We start from the raw sequence: 22,973 nt of genomic DNA, 5'->3' as shown, positions 1-22,973 counted from the left end.
GTAGTTTTGCCAAGAAACAATCAAACTTGGACTGACTTAGTCTCCAGATATAGCCGTTAGATTTTAGAAAATACAAGGGATAGAAGAACATGCTAATTGACATGACAGAATCATAGCAAATCTAGACTATGGGAAACTTGAAAGACAACTTGGTTTCTTCAACAAATAAGCTGCAAGAAAAGAGAAAGAAAAAACCTGTATTAAAAGAGATTTACTATCATCTCAATCCATTTCGATGTTTTTACTTTATTTGGATGCTTGAGATAGTTGAAGACATTTGAACACTAACTGGGTATTTGATATCAAATAATTACATATTTTTTAGGTGTGATAAAGGTATTGTGGCTATTTTTTAACTTCTTTTTTAAAATGTTTATTCATTTTTGAGAGAAAGAGCATGAGTGGTGGAGGGGCAGAGAGGGGGGTGGAACAGAAGATCTGAAGCAGGCTCTGCACTGACAAAAGAGAACCTAATGTGGGTCTTGAACTCACGAACCTGAGCTGAGATAGGACACCCAACCGATTAAGCCACCCAGGCGCCCCTTTAAATTCTTTCTTTCTTTTATTTTAAAGTAATTTCTATGCCCAAGGTGGGGCTCGAACTCACAACGCTGAGATCAAGAGTCCCATGCTCCACTGACTGAGCCCACCAGGTGCCCCATATTGTGGTTATTTTTAAATAGTGCTTATCTTTTAAAGATAATAATACTGGAATATTTAAGGTAAAGTGATATGATGTCTGGAATTTGCTTCAGAATAATCCGGAAAGGAAAAGAGGGTGAGAAGGAATCTCGATAAAATAATGTTGAAGACAGAAGTTAACCAAGATGGGTAAAAATTTTGAGAAATGGGACTGGGATTAAGGACATTTTGGGTGGGGACAAGAGCATTAGTTCAGACGTCTTTGAATTGGCAAAGATTGTGAAGATATTTATGTCCCATGTGAATGCCTATCAAAGGATGTCCATTGCAGAGGAGGCTCTTAATACTGAGACGGACAAAATAACACACTGTCGATGCCAGCTTCTTTCCCCAGCCACTCCAGTGCTGGTTCAATGGACCCACGAACAAAGAAGCCATGGTGGCAAAGATGGAGGCTATGTTCAACAACACAGAATCTTAAAGGCTAGCCTGATGGAGTACCTGGGTGGTTTAGTCGGTTGAGCGTCTGACTCCTGATTTCGGCTCAGGTCGTGATCTCAAGGTCGTGGGATCGGACCCCTCGCCAGCCTCCATGTTGGGCTCCATGTTTCTCGAGGAGTCTGTTAAGGATTCTCTTTCCCTCTCTCTCTGCCCCTTCCCCACACTCTCACGCACTTGAGCACTCTCTCCCCCTCTCTCTTTCCAAAAAAAAAAAAAAAAAAAAAAGCTGGACTGGCTAGTGTTACTGCTGAGTAGAGACTAGCATTGAGTATGTAACACTGGCACCATTCCCTGAGGGCACAAGTCAGCCACTTAGTGGACCTCTTCTACCCTGGAGGGGAGAGATTCATTCTCATGGAAATAGACATATATTCAGGATATAGATTGCTCTCTGTGCCCATGATACCATTCATGGACTCACAGAATGCCTTAACCACTCTCATGACATTCTACCCAGCACTGCTTCAGATCCAGAAACCGCATTTTACAACAGAGAAGTCCAACAATCGGGCTCACCCCATGGAATTAACTGGCATTACCACATAGCTCATACATTAAGACTATCAGGCTAGTCTAAATGAAAGGTGAAGTGGCTGACTGAGGACTCATCATGGTACCAGTTGGCAGACAATATCCTAAAAGGATGGGGTTCTGTCTTACAAGTTGTAGTACATGCTTGGATGAGAAATCATTACGTGCTGTTCTCTCTCCTGTAGCCAGAATGCAAGCAGTCGAAATGAGAATGGCTTCTCTCACTATTATACCTAATAACTCATTTGCAGATTTTTTGCTTCCCTTAGCTGACAATGTTGAACTCTGCCGGTTTGGAGATCTTATTCTCCCTGCGGGGAATTCCAGCCGGGGACACAACAATAGTTCCACTGAATTGGAAGATGAGACTGTACTAGTTTTCTGTTGGCTGCACAACTAATGTAGTAGATTGAAACAACACAAATTTATCTGTCTCATGGTTTCTGTGGGTCAAGGGTCGAGGTACAGATTAGTTGAGTCCTCTGCTCACAGTGTCACGAGGTTGAAAGTGTTGGCTCAGTCATCTCATCTGAGGCTCAGGATCCTCTTCTCAGCTATGTGATTGTTAGCAGAATCTGATTCCCTGCAGTTGTGTTAAGAAAACCTTGTTTTCTTGCTGTCAGCTGAGGACTCCTTTCATCTCCTAAAGGTCCCTCCCAGGTGCTGGATATGTGGCCCCTCCTCTTACAACATGGCTGTTTTTCTTCCAGACCAGCAAGAGAGTGCTTCTGCTTTTAAGGGTTGCCTATTAGGTAGGTTGGACCCACCCAGAATAATCTCCTTTTGGATTACAGCCAACTGATTACAGACCCTAATTACACTTATAAAATTCCTTTTGCCATATAACATAGTCATGGGAGTTTATATCCAGATATATTTACTGGTCCCAAAGATACATAAGCAGAAATAGGTTGTTTACCTCAGGGGGCAGGGATCATGGAGTCCGTGTTAGAAGCCTACATATACACAGACTGCCACCTGACCATTTTGCACTCTTTAGACCACTGAACCAACAGGTGAAAAACAGGTTAATCTATTGACTTTACTGACGGCTCCCAATTACCAAGGGAAATTGTTTGCTGCTTTGGTGGAAGCAAGGACTATGTTTGGAACGCAGGAGACTTTCCCAGGTTCTCCTCCATGCCCAAGATTAATGGAAAGCTACAGGAACCAAAAAAGTCAGAGTGATTGAGGACCCAGACCTTTTGGGAAGGAGGATTTGGATCTACTTCACCAGGTAAAGAACCCAGAGCTGTGAGCTCTGGCTGTGGTCAAGGAAAATGTGGAATGGGTAAAGGCAGAAGCTATCGATCTCAACTATGACCTTGTGAACAATGACAGAAACCAAGACTGTGGTAGCTTTGGATATTTTCTTTTTGTTCTATGCATGTTTATTTATATGGGCTAATCCTTTTCTCCCTTTCTCTCCTTCCCATTTTTATTTTATATAAAAGTTGGTGGAGGTCAACTTTACAATGTAATCTTCAGTTAAGAAAATATTCAGTGGGACCATGACTGAATTTGAGGAGGAATTAATATATCCAGCAATGGATTCACTGACTGTTGTGCTTTGTGTTTTCTCATTTGGGGGAAGAGCAAGCACTTCACCTATCAGGATAGCTCTATCATGCTAGGCTAAAATACAGTTAGTTGCTTTGTTGTTGGGCAGGTTGAGATTGTGTGTAAAAGGGTGCAAATGGAAGCCAAATACTCAAAAGGGTCAATTAAGCTACTTATCCATTTATTGCTGCGGAGCTCTAAATTCATTCTTCAGTACCTACTCTGTGACGATGGACTGGACTCTCTTTCTCCTTTAGAATGAGCCTATCAATGGGGCACCTGGGTGCTCAGTCAGTTGAACACCCAACCCTTGATTTTGGCTCAGGTTGTGATCCCAGGGTTGTGGGATCGAGTCCTATGTTGGGCTCTGCGCGGAGTGTGGAGCCAGGTTGGGAATCAATCTCTCTCTCTCTCTCTCTCTCTCTCCCCCTCTCCCTCTCCCCTGCTTGCACTCTCAAAAAAGAAAAAGAACAACAACAAAAAAAAGAATGACCCCGTTAAGTAGAGCATACTGGAGGAACATCACGGAAGAAAGAAGCTGGTCTTTCTGGTATCAGAGTGCTGCCATTTGCATTTTCTTGCTCGTGTCAGTAGGGTGTGTGTCTATCTGGTGGTGCCTTGCTCCAGTTGCATATCCAGAATGCAGTCCTTTACCTTGCAGCCCCAGCCCAAGAGGCCTAATTATCTTGCTGCAGTTGAGAGGGTCACCACAGAGTCCTGGCTTCTGCTGTGGCAGCGCTCCTGACTCCCCAGGGCGCCCATTCATAAGTCTCGGCTTGCTTGCCCCTACAGAGTTGTTCCTGTAGCCTTTCCAATGTGAACAAAGTCTGCCCTGGTTTTGCACCTGCAAAAATGTCCCCTGGCAACCTGCTCACTAGCCTTGGCTTGCTTGTGTCCTCGGGGATCCTTTCTTGTTTGTCAGGTAATTCTAAACCAACTCAGGCCCAGGAAACCCAGCAGAGCTTCTCACCATCCAGTGCTTTGCAAGCGCACCTTCTTCAAGAAGTCTGAATGTCAGAGGGGACCCTCTTCCAAGCTTGTCCTTCCTTGGCTACTCTCTCTCAGCCTTCGGGTACTGTTTAGAGTTCCCATAATGCATTTACTTAATCTTCTCCTGGTTAAATTTGCTGTCTGTTCTGTCTCCGGGTTGGACTTAGACTTGACAGGTGTGACTTACCTGGTTGGAGTTGGGGACAAGGAAGGGAGCATGAGTGGTGCTTTCTCTCTCTCCTCTTGGGGGACAAGCTGCTCACAGAGAGCATGACTTCAGCCCCATTTCTCCTTGCTGTGTTGTACAAGGACAGGCCGTAAGAGAGTCTCGGTTCAGTGCTGTCTGTGGCTGGATAGGTATATCTGTATGGCTCTGAGGCTTGGTTTAAGGAAGGCCTCTTTCCCACAGACACAGAAGTCTCATTCTCTAATTTCAGCCTTACTACTACTAAGGATAGTATTTCATGCTCCGCTTACCTTGTATATTTATGAATTAGTTTAAAACCTGGGTGGGAAGGAGGTTAATGTGAATCACTTTAACAAAAGCATCTTGTTGCTTTTTTGACATGCCGAGTATGAATTAGTTTTATTATTTTCTAGCCTTGAATAGAACAAGCCTAACATCACAATTAACATATAGTGAAACTCAATATAAACACAAAATCTTGTAATATCTGATGTCAGAAAATATACTGGGGACAACTTTCAAATCATCCATCTTTTGTACTGTTAGGCCTTCTACTGTAAGCAGATTTTATCTAAGTCTCCTGGTCAGTCTTCCTCTTTTATGCTTTTCACAGTGAGTTGAATACTTTTTTTATAAATATTAAGTAACAATGTTTTCTATTAAAGGTATAAACATTTTCAAGAACCTATACAACATATGGAAGGATCACAAAGTGCTTTTTCCTAAAGGTGACATCAATTTCCATAGAAACAAGATTTCAACATCATGATAGCTGATGGGCAAATGACCTATAGACTTCAGGGACTGGATCACAGATTCTGTGTCATCAGGGAAGTTTTCAGTTGCAGTGAGTAACAGACCTGAGAGTGGCTTAAAAAATAAAGGAAATTTATTGGTTCACCCAATGGGAAACTATAGAGGTACATGTAGCTAGGGGTCGGAACTGATCTAGAATCTCCTGTAACATGACTTAAGACCTAGTTTCTTTTCTTTCAATTTTTATTGTCCTCTCTTTGGTGTTGGCTCCATTTTGGACAAACTTCCTTTCCCCAACTCATGATCTTAAATTGGCTTTGAGGAGGGCTGTGAATTACACAAATCCTAATTTGTGAAACAGCAGAGAGAGAATCTTTGTCACTATACACAGAAAAAAAAAATAGCTTTTAAGAGTGACTCTGACTGGACCAGTTTAGGTAATTATGTCAATTCCAAACATTCATTATGAACAGAGATTGCACATTCAGATTGGTTCTGCTAATCAGGGCCATCTTCTGGGGCAGGTGAGGCCAATTCCGTCTAAATCTCAAAGGTGAGAACGGAGGGAGTGGGGAGGTTCTGACAAGAAATTCCAGCTACTAGTCTCAGAAGGAAGAAAAACAGATGCCAAGCAGCCAATAAGAGGTATTCATGACAGGTACTTTCACAGTCTGTTTCTTATTCACTCATTTGAAAAGAAATGCAAGACTCAACCCAAAGTAACCCAAAACCTCACATATTTTCTGCATGTTAAATAACACATTTTTACAAAAGACAAAGGTTAAATAAATCATTTCACGGTATTTTATTTCTGTAAGCAATTTTATAATCACCAAAGAGGCCTTGCTATTGAAGGGGTAATTATACTCTACCTGGAGGATTTTACATTCGGTAATGTGTCCACATTCAAAAGACAAACCTTGCTCTGGTGCCTCATGAACTCGAACATATTTTTTAGTTGGTACCCTTTTTCTAGTATGGTGTTTAAAAAACATGACTTTCTAAAATTGCCATATTACAAAAGCACATAAGGAAACATAATATAACCTTTTCACAAGGCACGGCACCCAACACAATCTTGGGTTCACATTCTACCATATGTTCGTTCTCTGATGCAGAGCTCCGACAAGTTTTGTTTTGGCCCGTATCTTAATCTTCAAGCATTCTTACAATCATGTTCTGGCTTTCCCTTGGCCAACCTCCCCCCTACCTGCACCCCTTCCTAGACTCCCAGCACTTTCTTTCAAGCTAAAGTTCTCTACCTTTCCTTTATCTGCTGAAATCCAAGAGCGAGCCTAGAGTGAAATGGATACTTGCAATTTGCCCCACCCTGATTAGCTGCTTGCAATCTGTCTTCAGCCTCTACAATTTGAATCTGCTGAAAGTTATCAGTGACACTCATCTTCAACCTACTAGAATATTTACGCCATTGATAACCCCTTCCCTCAGAGTTTGCTCCTCTTATCTGATTGGTCTTCTTCTGTCACCCCTAAGATGTAGCTGGGTCTCTCTGTTCTGAGACTCACTTCTCTTTTATCCATCACATAAAACCCAAACACATTTAGCGAGACTCTGAAAGTTCTCATGTTCTGGTCCCAATCTTTCAGCTGTCTCTTCCATTTCTTCCTTTTATTACCACATTGACAACACACTGCTCAAGAGAGGTCACCTATGCTTTCTTTTTTCCCGTGGTTCCCTTTGAAATCTCTACCTTCAAGGCCAAGCTTCAAGTTTTCCCTTCCATGAAGCCTGCTCTAGTCGTTCCCCCCAAGCTATAAACTACCTCCAACTCCCATCAACCAGGTCCACGCTACCCACCAGGTCTTGACTAGGTATTTGTGAAAGCTTCCTAACTAGTTAGTAACCCTGTTTCTTGTCTGTCTCCTAATCGTTTCTTTAAAAAAATTTTTTTTAATGTTTATTTTTGAGAGAGAGAGAGAGTGCGAGAGCCAGCAGGGGAGGGGAAGAGAGAGAGAGAGAGAGAGAGAGAGAGAGAGAGAGAGAGAGAGAGACACACACAGAATCTGAAGCAGGATCTGAGCTGTCAGCACAGAGCCTGACGTGGGGCTTGAACCCATGAGCTGTGAGATCATGACCTGAGCTGAAGTCGGACACTCAACCGACTGAGCCACCCAGGTGCCCCTCCTAATTGTTTCTTAATACAATCACTAGAATGATCTCCCCCACAATCTAAACCCCTGACCATGGGTTAGAAGATCTGGCCCATGCTAATGTTTTTTGGCCCAGGGACACTGCTAAACACTTTACATGGATTAATCCATTTAATCTGATCAATAATCCTATGAGCTACATACTTTTAATAGCCTCATTTGTAGATGCTGTTGACCCACCAAATTCCTTTTACAGGGTTGGTGCACCCATATCCCAGCTGTTAACAGCTGTCCCCTCCCCTTCACCTTATTTTGGAGGATTGCTCTCGACTGAGGAAAGGGACCTAGCCTCCCCTCTTCTGCCTGATGTAAGAACATAATAGCCCAGGCTCTCACCTCAGGGCAGGACAACCTCTGTGGTCCAACACATAGTGCATTGTCCCATAGGGTCAGGGTGATGATAAACTTCTTCCTCATCTTCTAGAGTCTCTTAAGAGCACTCTCTCAATAAATCACTAGCCCAAGCATCCTATATCCTCCTTATCCACAAAGGAACAAATCAAATCACCATTTTACATATGAGAAAACTTGAGACAGAGAGGTGAACTATTGGCCTCAGGCCAAACTGCAAAGGGGAAAGCTGAAATTTGAAGCCAATCCTGCATTTCTTTTCCACCACACAGTATGGGCCACCCTAACCTCACTCCTTCCCTCTAGCCAAATTAATTCCTGCCTCAGGGCCTTTGTATTTCCTATTTTCTCTGCCTAGAAGACTGTGTTTCCTCTATCTCATAGTGGTTTGCTTTCCTCACTTCTTTCAAACTGTTTCAAACACTACCCTTCAAAAGAGATCTTTCCTTACTCTAACCATCCTAAGACAGCAACACTATTCCCAACTGTTTTAGTTCTATTTATAGCATTTAATATCTGAAACTGTACTATGCATATATTTGTATTCTGTCACTCACACTAAAATGAAAATTCCCTGAGGGCAGGAATGTTGTCTGGGTTATTCCCTGCTGTGTCTTCAGTGCTTGGTAACATACCTGGCACAGAGCAAGAACTCAGTTACGATTTGTTGTTGAATGAGTTCTCTTTTCTCAGAACCCTTAGAGGGCCTTGTAGAAATCTTGCCCGTTCATCTAGAGTTGGAGTTATTTAACACTTATTTATTTATTCTGCAAACTTATATGCTCTTAGAAGACAGAAATTATGTTTTATTAATTTGGGGGTACACAAGAAGCATTCAAGTAATGGCACTACCTCTAAAATTCCAAACAGCAACTGCAGCCAGTATTTTGTATAGGGACTAATGTCAGGAATTCAGATGAACTATAGTAGTAAACCCAGAAGGATGAAAAATACATCACATTTAATTTATAAAGTATTTCTGTGCATGTTACAAGAGATTATAGTAAATACAATTACTTACTGTTCCACATTTTTAGAACAATGCCGTTTTCAAAATATAAAAAATAGACCTATCTTCAAAGAACCATTTAAATATGGCTTTGAAAACCACAATGTTTTATTTACAACTAGATGGAAGTGCAACAGCATTCACAGAAGTTTATGATAAATAAAAATATTATTCTGGCATCCTTTGGGGACAGGCTTTTATAGATATTTATAATGACTCATAGAAGTTAAATCAATAATGGCCATTAGTATAATCTGTATTTAAACCTGAATATGAGCAACTAATTTAGACTAATCGTTTATTTGGGATCTGGACCCATACATCTCATAGTTGAAATAAGAAGTTAAAGTTTCCCATTTCCACACAGTTTCTCAACATACAGATCCCAATCATTCCAGTATGTGTGTGAGGTGATCTATTAGTGATTTATAGCCAATTAGTGACTTATAGCCAAATATTCTAAATAAGGGCAGACACAGCTGCATCTGAGTTCAGATTCTGTTAAGTTTAAGAAACACCAAGTACCAATGTCAAAAAATATAATAACTGGATCCACAATTACATTTTAAACTATGGAAGAGCCCACAGGGAAAAAATTAATGACAGAATGACAACAAATATATTTCTCAAATGAAAAGAAGTTTATACGTCTCAAATTTCCCTAGTTAGCACATTCCAACTGAATTTAAACTAACGCACATTTACGGTGGTGGTGTTTTTTTTTCCCCTCACCAAAATTTCTCAATTCAAAAATGGTCTGGATTTAAGCAACAATTTTTCCAGCAAATCCTTAAAGTTTAATTTACTCTTGAAACAACGACAATTCTTTTCAGAAGCCATTTTCTTGCTATTGCACACAGATTGATTTTAAAGCCGATCCAGGCAAATGAGTTCACAAAAAGAAGCACATTGATCTAATCCATTTAGCAAATGCTGTGATCAGCTTCTACTTGAACACTAAAATAGAGGAATTTGTGAAATTCTCCACTTGACATCAGTTTTACTGTCATGTTGATGGGAGCCATTTCTGGCAGAGGTAGCCAAGTCCCAAACATATGGGGAAGGCAAAGAGCAAAACAACATTGCAAAGTCTTAGCAGTTCTTTGACTTCTAGTGATTATACACCAATTTCCATTATGAACCATGTTGCTGTGCAGCATTCTTCTGAGGTTTATACCTCAAACACAAAGGAGCAACTGCTGCGTTAAGCAGACGAATTGAGATGATCTTCTTCTAGCTTACTTTTTTTTCCTCTCTGAGGTCAAGTAGAAAATGTGAGACATTTTCATATACCACAAAAGTAATACAGCAGGCTGGGGTCACTCTAATCAAATTGGGGGCAATTCCTTTGTAAAATCCACCGATGCCTTCTTTCCTTTAAAAGGAAACATAGATAAATGCTTAATTTCCTACATAGCTGGCCTGAAGACACAAACGCTTAATTGACATATGGCATGGAACCAGCAGTCAAACCTCCCTGTGACTGTAGTCCATGTTTTCAACATCCTGAAGCAAGGTAGTTTATGAGCCATTTTACATTCCTTCTGTGGACTGACTCGGGAAGAGAGGGTAGGGACACTTCAAAACTGAGAAGTGCTTTAATGATAATCTTTCAAATGTCTCTAAATGTATAAACATGCAAGAGTATTAACTGATTTAATATAGGCATTAACAATCTTACAGCTTAGATAAATGGCAGACAACACTAAATATAGCACCCACAAAATAAAACTTTATTTCCTTAATGCCTAGAGTAGGAACTTGTCACTTGGGTTCTCGATAAATATTCAGTGAACTAAATTTAAACATTCTAAATATTCTGCTCTGGCCTTTTAAAGAGAAACATGGGGATATCTACCTATAAACGTTTATCTACATGCTGAAGAACAAGAACCTCCTTAATACACAGAGACAAGTATTTGCAAGTTATTGTGCAAGTAGCAGCTTAATTGCATTAAACTACGTTTTTTTATGACCTCCTATATTCATTCAATGCCATTCAAGTATTTTATAACTACTAAATTTTATTAATTTGTCACACAGATCTCATTTGATTTTTATAGCAACCCTGTCAGCCTAGATACTCTAAATTTACAAAAGAAGAAATCAAGCCTCAGAGAGATTAAGTCTGTCTTTCTATATGTAGTAAATGGGAAATGGAAAAGCAGGGGCCACCAGACGTGTTTTCACCACAGCACACTGGCCTTTACTATAAAACTAACAGCAACAAGAGATTCTGAGATATGCAAGGTACCTCTTAAGAGCCATTCTGATATACCGCATGCTCTCACCTCCATGTCTTTGTGATTACATCCAACACGCCCTTGTAAAACATGTGTTGATCCTGAAGACGAGCTCTCACAACTTGATATGGGTATGTTGCCGCCACAGCAAATATTTTCGATAGTGCTGCAACAGATATATATTCTACTGTGCTCTAAAATGACAACACAAAACATTTGTTTTTCCTTAAAACAGGATTTCTTTAAAAATACAGAAATAAAAATTATATAGGAAAACATGTAAATGGATCTTTAAGTGAAAAATATGGTTTCCCCCTCAACACAAGCTCTGTGCAAATAAGGGGTTTTATTATTAATATTTGTGTGTCATTTGCCCATAAAATATTTAACTATAAATTAAATTAGTGGTAGTCATCATCATAGCAACATTACCAAAGTAAACATGATAAAATTGCATCTATTAAATGCCTACAAAAGTAAATGATATCTTTTTTTTTTTTAATTTTTTTTTAACGTTTTTCATTTTAGAGAGAGAGAGAGCATTAGCGAGGGAAGGGCAGAGAGAGACAGAGACACAGAATCCAAAGCAGGTTCCGGGCTCTGAGCTGTCAGCACAGAGCCTGACGTGGGGCTCAAACTCACAAACCATGAGATCATGATCTGAACTGAAGTCAGATGATTAACCGACTGAGCCACCCAGACGCCCCAATGATATCCTTTTTTTTAAAGAACCATCTTACCAACTGGGCTTCTGGTAATCTATTGATATGCTGGTTGTATTTCAACTTCAACAATTCATATGCCATAAATTGAAGGGCACCATGTGATGTTCCAAACAGCCCAGGAATAAATCCCTAAAGGGAATGATGAAGGAGTATGAGGCAAGCTGAGGGCAAAGTACAAGTTAGTACCCGTCCCCCCCCAACCCCCGTTCCAGGTGGGACATGTGTGATATTCCTTGGACACTCCAGGCTTCCCAAAAACAAGAAAGGACAAACAACAAATGGTTAAACTGGTAAGAATCTCCACCAGTTTACCAGAAAAAGGCAATCCCATCAAAGGCCTAAAGGCCAAGAATCCCTACTGTCTTAATGTTAATGCCTTGCTGGAGGGACATATAACCTTAGCTAGACAAGTCTTCAACATGTGAAAGTCTCTTTGGAAACTCCCTCTTGACTTTATCTCCCTGAACTCCATAAAATGGTCACCCCCCACAACCCCAATGCAGCTCTTCCTGCCCATGGGTCCTGTCCCCACACTTTAATAAAATCACCTTTTGCACCAAAGACTTCTTGAAGAATTCTTTCTTGGCCATCAGCTCCGGACCCCATGAACCCCCCCATCACCCCAAGACTTCATCAGGGAACAATAAAAAACACACACACACACAACAACTAAGCACCAAGCAAGTTCCCAAGGGACCACAGTTTCTAGGGAGGGTAGTAAGGAATGAGTGACTGTGATGTGTGACTTAGTGAACGGTTACTGTCCAAATTTTAGACAGGCCTTCTCGCACCCACCAGGGTCATGATGACATACCTTACGGTAAGGAGGATAAGCAGATGAAAGTACAATTTCCATATTATATAAACCAGAATTTCAGTTTTCATTCAACTGCTTCTTGCCTGAGTCTGGTCTCTTTTCGGGACTGACTACAGGTTTTTCAGAACTCAGACAATAGAGCCAAGGGAAGTTACAGTGTTCGGTTATCCAAAATATATTGATAAGTCATTACCTTATACAATCCTCGCACACCTTCATACTTATATATTTTCAGAAGTGTATCAAACATTCCTTTATATTGTCGTTGTGAGGAGTTAACAACACCATTGTACTGTAACATAAGGCGAGTTTTTGTTACCCATAATGGGTTTGTAATGCAGAGGGTCATGGCTCCTAAAACCAAATTTAAATAAGATTACTCAGCATACAAGTACTTTGCCACTTGTGACAATCCAGATTAATGACAGTCCAGTAATATAAACAATGGGGTTGCCCAGGGGCTGTACCTACAACAGTGAGATCAAGTCTCTGAGGCACAGTCTTAGGGTTAAAGCGTAGCCATAGTTTTGGTGGTCAGAAAAAGTTCCTCAGTTAGTGGGAAGTAGATTAAAAGGGAGCTGGAAATGTGAAATGCTTTCCTTTTGAGGTGTTGAGGACAGCAGAGACATCCTGGCTCTTAACCAATACAGCCTGGAGTAGAGAAACAATGAAAGTCCTGGGAAACAGACTCTGACAGCAGATATAAACATTTAGGAGAAGGATATGGTATGACCCAGATGGGCTGATGATCAGGGGAAAAGGACCAGGAATCCAACACCTCAATAATCTCTGCATGTGCACGCATATCCACCCCAACTTTCCCACAGCCCTCCTCAAATCCATTCAAAGTAGCTACGCACCTCAAAAATTAAAGAACTATGAAATAAATTTTACATTCTTTACAGAAAGTGACAATTTTGTATATGTTAAGTTTTCCATTTGCTGAGTTTCCTCAATAGTCCGTTATTCATCAAACATTTATTAAGTCCCATGGTAATTCAGGTCTGTGCTAGCAGCTAGGTATTCAAAATGAGATTTTTTTCGGACGAGAGCTATCAGTAAATAAGGTGTCAAAGTATGAGTTATAAAGACATGAGTCCTACTTTGCTTCTCTCTTTGAAATATTACACATCCATGAGGCAGTTAAACAAGGGTACTAAACTGTCTAATTTAAAAACTGAAATTATACTTTAACTGAAGAAAATATACCAAATTATCTTAAACTATCAGGAAGTCGAAACTTTTCTAAATTTTACTTCCTTTGTGATAACTAAAATTCTTGCAATCTGTCCAGAGTAACCAATAAGAACAGTTGCTTTCTAAGATATTCCATGTGATAACTGATTAGATAGATAAGCATAATTAAACTCTACTGTTCAAAGGGGGGAAAAGGCAATTAAAACAAAAACCAAAAGTGAAAATCAAGTTAGAAGTTAATGTTTTAGGGGCACCTGGGTGGCTCAGTTGGTTAAGAGTCTGACTTTGGCTCAGGTCATGATCTTGCAGTTTGTGGGTGTGAGCCCCACATCGGGCTCTGTACTGACAGCTCGGAGAGTGGAGCCTGCTTCAGATTCTGTGTCTCCCTCTCTCTCTGCCTGTCCTCTGCATGCACTCTCTCTCTCAAAAATAAAAAAGTTGATGTTTTATATTTCACACACTGCCTTACCAGCTTCAGCAGCCGAGACGAGGTATTCTGTTGCCTCTAAACGATCAGCTCTTCCTTCTGTCTTGTATGATTTGATGGCATTGTAACTAAAAGAATTAAACATGAGCAGTTTGATAAATATTTGAATAGGTATCACAAAGCAGTAAAGTCTGTTTGAAATGTGTGTAATTTAACAGCAGTACCCCAAAAGTAAACGTCCATGCCCAAGGCAAGCACAGTTTCAAGAGTGGATTTGCTGGAAATGGTTTACTGTAAGAGTTTGCCACCCCTTCCTGCAAATGTACATGGGTAGCACTACACAGGCAAAATATTTTCATCACGTACTCATCAATTAAGAAAAACAATAGGAAAACTGGGAGGGGGAAGGCTGTAGCAGTGGTGAGGCAATTGGGCACACAAGACAAAACGATATGTTCAGGGACTATGGAGCAGACTACAAGGACCATAAGCAGAACACAAGTAATCATAATAAAGACAACATAGACGGTGTCATAAGAGATTGAGAAACTACGGCTGAGATCACAGAAGGCTTGTGTGGGAGGTGGCACTGGCCAGGCATGGAGATGGGTAGTTTCAACAGGGAAACAGATGAACATGAGCAAAGGTTATAATAAGGGTGGAGGGAGAAGATGGAAAATTGAATCACACCTGAGTGGCACACTGACATTTGGGCTTTACTTGGCAGAAAATCGAGAGGCCACCCAATGTTTCTCAGCAGAGAAGTCGAATCAGCCTATTCTCTCTAGCTCCAATTTCCATTTTCCTCTGGGAAGAAGACTTCAGCTACAAAAAGCCTTCCAAACTCTACCAGTACCATTCTAACATGAAACAAGCATACTTTTATAAGAAATTCTCATTACACACACCTTACATTCATAGGGCTTGTCCTTAGAAACTCTCTTTAGAGAGCCTACACAACTCCAAATTCATAAAAGAAATTTTATATGTATAGTTTCACATCTAGGTTTGTCTTAGAACTGAAGAAAAATACATTTTTTAACCATACGAAGGTTAAATTTTACTTTGCATTCACTTAAAAATGTCTTCAGGTTGTGGTTTGCATACTGCCATAAAATTATTGGAGGGAAAGTAGAATACGTAACACAAAAGAGAAAAAGGCCGATAGACCAGGTATTGATGTTCTCTTAAAAATGCCATGTATTAAAACAAAGAAAAGCCTCTCCATTCCTGGATTCAGTTTCAAATTATTAGAGGCATCTGTGGAATGCCCACACTCGGGCACACTCACTAAGCTCAATGGACCTGTCACGGGTGCTTTCAGTGGCTTCTGCAATGGACATGAGGATGGTGAGGAGACCTGACAGGTGAGGGAGGAAGGAAATGATGGAGGAGGGAAGATGATGGTGCAGGTCAAGTTAAGAGGCAAGATGGGATGTGCCTCAAACTCTTTTAGCCAGGCACTGGCTTTTTACTTTCTGTTCCCAAGAGACAGCTCCCTTGGTATGTGTTCTTGGTATGGGGACCCCAAGGCCTGTCCTCCTCGGCTTTCTTACTTCATCAGGCATCCGAAGTATCTTGGTAAGGCATCTTCCTGAACTCAACTCACAGAAGTGGCTTCTGTAGGTAAGAGCATTTCTCCATCTCACCCTTTCACCTTCTTCCTATTAAGAACTTTCTTCCAGACCAAATGCCTCCGATAATAGCTGACAGAGAATGAAATAAACATGGTGCTCTTTCTGACCCTTCCCATTCAAAGAAACTGATTAAAGTACTCATCTTGCTTCATCAACTCAAATGTAAAATCACTAAAAACAAAGTTTCTTTTTAATACTGTAAAATCTCCCAGATCTACTCACAAGAAAAAGTAGAGTCCCCAGGATAAACCTGCACCCCACACATTTGGGGTTACTCCTTGGTAAAGTCCCCGTAGTCCATCAAGTTTCCAAATGGTAGTCAAGCAATGCACAATTCCTTTATATTTTGGTCTCAGTTCCAATCCATCACTCACTGCAGTAAAGGCACAAAATTAGGTGAGAGGAAAGTTCTAGCCCTGAATCACATATAAACATAGACATCACACAGTCATATTAAGGAGGTAAATTCAGAAGAAAACTCTTTTTAACGTTTATTTATTTATTTAGAGAGAGGGGGCGGGAGAGAATCCCAAGCAGGCTCTGCGTTCTCATCGCGAGCCCCATGAGGGGCTCGACCTCCCCAACTGTGAGATCATGACCTAAGACAAAATCAAGAGTCAAATTCAAGACGCATAACCAACTGAGCCACCCAGGCACCCCTGGACTGAACTTCTCTACTGACAGTCACGGCTCCTCTCAAGGTGGCCCTCCCTCAATGACTTTCTCCCTTTGACCTTTGGCTCTTCAGGTGGCAACAGCCCAAGCTCTTTCTAGCTCCAGAATATTGCAGTATTCCCAGTGGTTCTGCTATAATCTCATATCTTTGTAAATAGTCTTTTCAAGCACCCCCCATGCCCCAGAATTATCTTATTTTGAATGTGCCTTCTGTTTCCTACATGGAAATGGAATGAAAGAGAATGTCAAATTTATAATCTAGATAATATTTTTATAAAACTGGTATTTTACTATATATAGTTTTGCATACTGCTTTTTTCTTCACTCAAGAGTATATTGTGAGAGTTCCTGTTATTAAATAGGCCTCCAAAAGATTTTTAAAAATGATATGATGGTTTTCCCTCTCATAGATACCCTATCATTTGGTTAATCATTCCCCTAGTTGACCTGAAAGTTGTTCTCACTTTTTTACTATTAAGAGGTCTCTAGTGAATATGCTGTATAACATTTCATACAAACTGCTATATCCTTAGAATTAACTATTAGAATGGGCATTAATATGGGTCAAAAGTTATACATACATACTGAAACCGCCCTCTAGAAAGCTTATACAAATAACAGTCCTCTAGCCACATAAAAGTATGCTCAGTTCACTGTCCCCTTTGCTGCTACTTCATTGTGCATAATGGAGTCTGGCTGAGAATCACTGTTTGCCATTACCAGGGAAAGGGAGAAAAGCCAATTTCTTTCATCATTAACCTGATAATGTTACACCATGAAATGAGATTAAAGTACATGAAGCTTTGTCAGGAGACCTGGGTTTGAGATCTAACTTCCCTAATTAGCTACACGATTTTAATCTTTCTGAGTTATAGCATCCTCATTAAAAAAAAAAAAAAATGGGGATAAATATCCCCTAACTCACAGGTTGTTGGGAAGTTTATACAAATTTAAAAGCAAGTAACAGAGGGACTAGCTCTCAGGAAATGTTTGGCTGTGTATTTCATAATCTTTCTGATGCTTCCCTTGAATTTCACTTCTTTTAGTCTTATGATAATTTTTTTCCTAAGTACCTTTCCATTTCCTTTAAATAATAAAGTCACAACATAATTTCTCTCTGGAGGTAAAAAACAAAACCATAAAAAAACCATCTTTGCCTTTTCATAGGTATGAACCACTGATTTCTTCATTATTTTGACAAGTCACTTAATTTGTAAGACTTTTTAGTCTTAGTAAAAGGCAACACTATTCTGTACCTTATACTTACCCCGATACTATAATCTTATCTACCCTAGTTAGGGACAAATCTTTAAACATGAAAAACATTCATTTGTACGCATATTATTTTATTTAAAAAAACTATTTATTGACTCCTTATATTGCCAGGCAAAGGGGCAATATAAACTTAAGTAGGACACAAATCCTGACCCTGAGGTCAGATACAGTCTTCCAGACAAAACAGAGCAGCAACAGCATGGCAAAGTTATGAGCACTGTGGTAAATGAAGTGCTACAGGATTACAGAAGAAACACAAATAAATGTTCTGTACAGAAGGAACCGGGGACATGCAGTCGAGTGACGGGGAAAATGAGAGAGAAGACGTTAGCATAGAGCCTTGAAGATTGATGAGAAACTTGTCTTTGGGGAAAGGAGAGAAAGGTTTATCTCTAGACAAGCGCAAGAGCTGGTGTAAATCCAAGGAAGCACCACAGTGCCTGGCACCGTTCGGGAGAACATTAGGGACTTGGTATAGCTACAGTATACAGCTGGTGGAGACAAGGGATGGTAGGAAATTTGGCTGGAAAGTAGGGCAAGAACCTGTTACAGTCTGAACTGTGTCCCTCCCAATCCACTGAAATCTGATTTGGGTCTCCACCCCACTACTGCAAGTGCCCCAAAGACCCCAAAGAGCACTTTGGGAGTCCTCTCTTTCTCACCAACCATTTAGTAGCACCTACGACTGTCTACCTCCTAAACATACTTTTGTCGGCTACTTTGACACCACACTCTCCTGATTTTCTTCTCTTTTTTTCTCAGGCCACCAAATTTCCTTTGCAGCCCCCTTCCACTGCAACACTTAACATTGTGACCCTGAGTCAGTTACTTGATTCCTCTGTGGCTGAGTTAGCTCATCCACAAAATGGGAAAAATAACAGAACCTAACTCTAAAAATTACAATGGGTTAATAAATATAAAGCCATTAAAATCATGCCTAGCAAACATTCAGGAAGTATTAGTTTAAGCTACTGGGTCTTGCAATACTATATGTACATAGGCAAATCAACTATTTTGATTCATCTTCCTAAATTTTCCTTTTCTATCACCACTTCACACTTTATTATGACAAAGTCCTTTGACTTCTAGATCGTTAATTTTGTCTTCCCATCTAATCTCAATTATTTTACCTGTCAATCTTGGCCACACTGGTCTCCTAAGACTTTTCTCCGAAATGGGAAGGTTACCAATCTTTTCAGACACCATGAATCCCCTTTCTTCATGCACAATCTTCTTCACAGCACAATCTTAAACTCACCAAGCCAACACTATTCCTCCATGATCATTTCAACTGTCACCTCTTCTCCTAGACAAAACCCTAGAGACACCGAGTCATACAAGCCTACAGCCATGTCCAAAATTCTTCTCTTCATGTTCAAGCCACTGTCTACTTGGAATTCTTAGAAGTAGAATGGTGAATGGTTAAGAGTCAAAGGGTTCTAGAATTAGACTGCCTGGGCTCAAATCCCACAGCTACCATTATAAACTTGTGACTTCAGCAAGTTAGTCAACTTCTATTATTTTCATTTGTATAATAGGGATAATAAATTCACAGGGTTGTTCAGAGTAGTAAATCAGAGAATTTACTAAAAACTTTAAGTTCATTGCCTTGCTCTTAGTAAACGCTCAATGAATGTTACTTGTTATAATTTTTATTTGTGCACACTTCACAAACTCCATGGAAGTTATATGCCTTTCTGGGTTTTCTTCTAGGGAGTATACTCCATAATTTTCACTGACTCTCCTTCATAGAATGGCTTGTCTTCTTTCCAGCTATCAAATTATCAGTCTTTCTACATGGAACTTCAAGATCTAATGGGACCCATACAGATGGCCATCAGCAATCTATAATTTTCTTGACAGTCTACTCATATTTGGATTTATTCCATTTTGCTCTTGATTTCATGTTGTCTAGAATTATCTTTTATGTGACTAAGACTCAAGCCTATAATTTACACTGTAAGTTCCCTGAGGACAAGAACTTTAAGTACTTTGTATTCCATACAGCGGTCGACAAATATTAAGAGAACAATTCGTATTATTGTTCTGACTCTTGAAGATGAACCACTTCTGCAGACCTAATTCTCAAGGCAGAACTTGTAGCAGTAAGAAAACCAAACGTCAGAAAACAGTTTCCCAGTAGTTATCAAGACCTTCCCTGAAACTATCTCCTCCAGAATTTACTGTTGAGTTTAACTTCTAAAGTACTTTGCAAAAACTCAGATTCACTTAACTCAATGCACTTAATTCAAGAAACGTAAATTTAAAACACAGTATTTGGATTCGAGCTAACTATTCCTTCATAGGATCTTGTACCACACTATAAAACACCAAAAACCTTCAAGAGAATCCTATCCCAAACCTATTCCTAAGCACCTGCTGAAGATTACGCCCTACTCTAAGCAACGGTTCCGCAACTGCCAAACACGTGGCAACCTTAAGATTTCAAAGTACCTCCAAGGGTGAATGATTTGCACGTGTGAGGGCTAAGCCCTAAAACGTGACAATCTTTTTCTTATTTTACAAATCAGGCGTTGAGTCCCGCATCGTACCCAATATGAACTTGTCTCAGGCTTTTCTACCCCTGCTCTCCATCCCTTAGATTCGGGGAGCGGGACGACGGCGGCCCGATCCCTTTCCCACGCTCCCCTTCCTCAAACCTAGTTCCAGGTGAGCCAGAACAGCATTTTCTTTAACGCTCGCCTGGTAGTATGAAGGAGGCAGGGGAGAGCAAGGCTTCCTATTGCGTTTTTATCACCCAGTTCGGGATACCAGCAAGGATGAGGAGCCCGGGGTCTGAGTGGCCTCTTACCGGCGAAGCGGATCTTCACGAGGTCGAGCGGGTGCAGCGCGAGGTTGGACAGAACCCCGCCGCTCACGCCCGCTACCAGATTCTCGTACCGGACGTGGCGGAATATCGTGCTCCACACCGACGACCCTGATCCCGACTGGCCCTGACCCGTCATAGTCCCAGGGCTCGCTGATACCACGCCCAGGGCCGCGGAGGTGGGCCGGGATGCAGTGACCGCCACCTTGGCGACGGTCGTCCCTTAGGAGCAGAAACCTCAGGGGGAGGCCAGCCCACTTCCAGGACGGGCGCAAGTACGGGGTAACTAAGCGGAGAGACCCCAACGCAGAGCTAGCGTGAGAGGGGCAGGGCAGCACGTCACGCCAGCGGAGAGAGCGAAGGAGGCGGGGCGCCGTCCTCCGCCAAGTCCCCGCCCCGCCCTCATCCGCTGCAGTTTCTGGCCGAGGGACGCGGACGCGAGAGTACGGCAGAGAAACCGCCTCGGACCAACCTTTGTCAGCAAAACTACGGCGCGCCGCAGGGTGCTGCGGAGGGGGCTGGCTTCCACTCCGTGGAAGTCACATGACAGGAAGTAGTCTAGAAGAAGCGGAAGTAGCATGTGCCGGAGGAGGCGGGGGTAACCCAAACTTGGAGGAAACGCTCGGAATCGGGCACACTGAGCCGCCAAAATGAAGGTGAAGATGCTGAGCCGGAACCCGGACAACTATGTCCGCGAAACCAAGCTGGACTTACAAAGAGGTGAGACAAGTTAGGGAGTCACCAGCCTTCAGTCTGGACTCGGCTTCCACCGAGTAAAGCTGGGTGAAGACTGACGCTCCAGTCTCTTTCTTTCCCTGTTCCCTTTTGCCAAGGCAAACTTAGTGCACATAAGGCCGTTGCGGGACTGAGTAGCAGATAATTTCTCCTCAAGGCTCTTTTTGAAGAACTTTTTCTAGTGGTACGTGGGAAAGTTGGTTATGTCTGGAATACTTCCGCCTTCCCCCTTCCAGCGGCTGCTCTCCGATGTTTCCGGCTCCAGTTGTTGAGAAGTGGAACTTGACAGCCAAACTCGTAGATTCAAGGGTTTGATAGGCTTCTATAAATCTCTTTCGTCAAAATTACATACTTCTAAATGTGGAAGAGACAAAGGTGAAACTTGAAGCCATCAAGTTTTCTTAATGCTTGTGAAGAAGTTTGATGCGTGAATGGCTAAAATGAAATTAATAAGGCTTCTTTATTGATCTTATTTACTGGTCTGTTCCCCCGTTAACATTCTGAACTATAGCGGATCGTATCTAAATGACAAGGGACCAACCATGTGTACAGAGAATACCAGGTGCAAAGGCCTTCAGGCGGGAATAAAGGTAAAGCATACGAGAAGGGCCGTGTCATCAGTTTGAGTAAGGGGGATAAACCATGGAAGATGAGGCTGGGACGATACTTTGTTATTTTGATTGAATAGTAGAGATTATCCAACATATATATGAATAATGCTGAGAGGGGAATATGTGGTCTCTTCTCACAAGATGTTTATGGGTTAAGTATCAAAGTAGTAATATTTCTAAAATGCAAATTAGGTTATGTCACCTGGACAAGACATCATCCCTATTCCTTGAACGTCTGGTTCCATCTTCCTTTCACTAGTCACTACTTTTCTTGCAAGTAGCTTACATTTACTCTTGCAGATCTGAGTGCATTTCCGACATTTCTCTTTCAGGCTTCCTGTGGCACACACGCTTTCTCAGTCTACACTAGCTCCTTTCTCTGAACAACAGTCTTTCCGTATTTATCTCCCGTGGTAGCCCCTTCCATTTAAAGCACCCTTCTTCTGTCCTTTTTATCACATATTTTCGTGCTGACATCAGAGTGTGTACGTATCACATTGTCTCATGATGATTATTTTGGTTATCTTTTTCATCACACTGAGTTTGCATAGAAGGGAAGAATCCGATTTGTTTCTATACCCACTGTGCCTAGGCAGCACCTGGCACATAGTGGTTGCTTTGTAAGTTTATAAATGGAGGAATGAGTAAGTGATTGGCTGGTCATAGACTCTCCACATGAGGAGATTTTTAGTCATCTGATGTTATTAAGGGTTTTACTTTCTATAGTATCTTCTTATTTCTTTATAGTTTCTGATGGAAGTTTTAATAGCAAAATGGAAAAATAGAAGTATTGGAGCTTTGTGATACATAAATCAAGAAAGACGTTTGTTACCTTTTTTTTATTCTTTCATTCTTATTTAGGTGTTATTTCCTTGTAAATTTTGACTGAATGTTAGATATAGTACCATTAACAGGGAGTCAGAAAAAAATGACAAGGTGAAGTTGTGGGGTAAGAAGATGCATTTACTTTTTTAATTTTTTATTATTTTTTTAATGTTTATTATTGAGAGACAGAGCACCCGTGGGGGAGGGGCAGAGAGAGAGGGAGGCACAGAATCTGAAGCAGGCTCCAGGCTCTGAGCTGTCAGCGCAGAGCCCGACGCAGG

At 41.1% G+C, this 22,973-nt stretch overlaps 2 protein-coding genes across 6 annotated transcripts in view; one reads left to right on the top strand and one right to left on the bottom strand.

The window, feature by feature from the left end:
- SLC25A32 (solute carrier family 25 member 32) lies at positions 1–20,864 on the bottom strand. Of its 4 annotated transcripts, none has more exons than XM_015078015.3 (7): positions 20,507–20,810; positions 15,967–16,117; positions 14,150–14,235; positions 12,677–12,837; positions 11,682–11,795; positions 10,990–11,135; positions 1–170 (listed from the first exon to the last, which is right to left on the bottom strand). In XM_015078015.3, exons 1-7 carry the CDS (start codon positions 20,658–20,660, stop codon positions 122–124), a joined length of 861 nt encoding a protein of 286 aa, XP_014933501.1. In that variant the 5' UTR covers positions 20,661–20,810; the 3' UTR covers positions 1–121. The 4 variants fall into 4 exon arrangements, with proteins under 4 accessions (XP_014933501.1, XP_014933499.1, XP_014933500.1 ...); XM_015078013.3 differs by lacking the exon at positions 1–170 and adding an exon at positions 7,138–10,073 and having other exon boundaries at positions 20,507–20,864; XM_015078014.3 differs by lacking the exons at positions 1–170; positions 20,507–20,810 and adding exons at positions 7,138–10,073; positions 18,825–20,489.
- DCAF13 (DDB1 and CUL4 associated factor 13) overlaps positions 20,654–22,973 on the top strand; it is a 28,186-nt gene continuing 25,866 nt past the window's right edge. For both annotated transcript variants that reach the window (XM_053208077.1, XM_027064093.2), the window contains exon 1: positions 20,654–21,241. In XM_053208077.1, the coding sequence (XP_053064052.1) occupies positions 21,209–21,241 (33 nt within the window). In that variant the 5' untranslated portion in view covers positions 20,654–21,208. The remainder of the gene's footprint in view (positions 21,242–22,973) is intronic.

Source organism: Acinonyx jubatus, chromosome F2, assembly GCF_027475565.1.
Source record: "Acinonyx jubatus isolate Ajub_Pintada_27869175 chromosome F2, VMU_Ajub_asm_v1.0, whole genome shotgun sequence".
NCBI lineage: Eukaryota > Metazoa > Chordata > Mammalia > Carnivora > Felidae > Acinonyx > Acinonyx jubatus.
This window is presented reverse-complemented; position numbering and strand designations above follow the sequence as displayed.

Bases quoted from the DNA above. Each gene is read 5' to 3' on its own strand.
- SLC25A32 (XM_015078013.3), bottom strand. From the start codon at position 20,660: ATGACGGGTCAGGGCCAGTCGGGATCAGGGTCGTCGGTGTGGAGCACG. The intron at 14,236-15,966 runs GTGAGTAGATCT...TAATTCTTTTAG, and splicing joins TGGGGACTCTACTTTTTCTT to TTACAATGCCATCAAATCAT. The intron at 11,136-11,681 runs GTAAGATGGTTC...TTGTCATTTTAG, and splicing joins GATTACCAGAAGCCCAGTTG to AGCACAGTAGAATATATATC.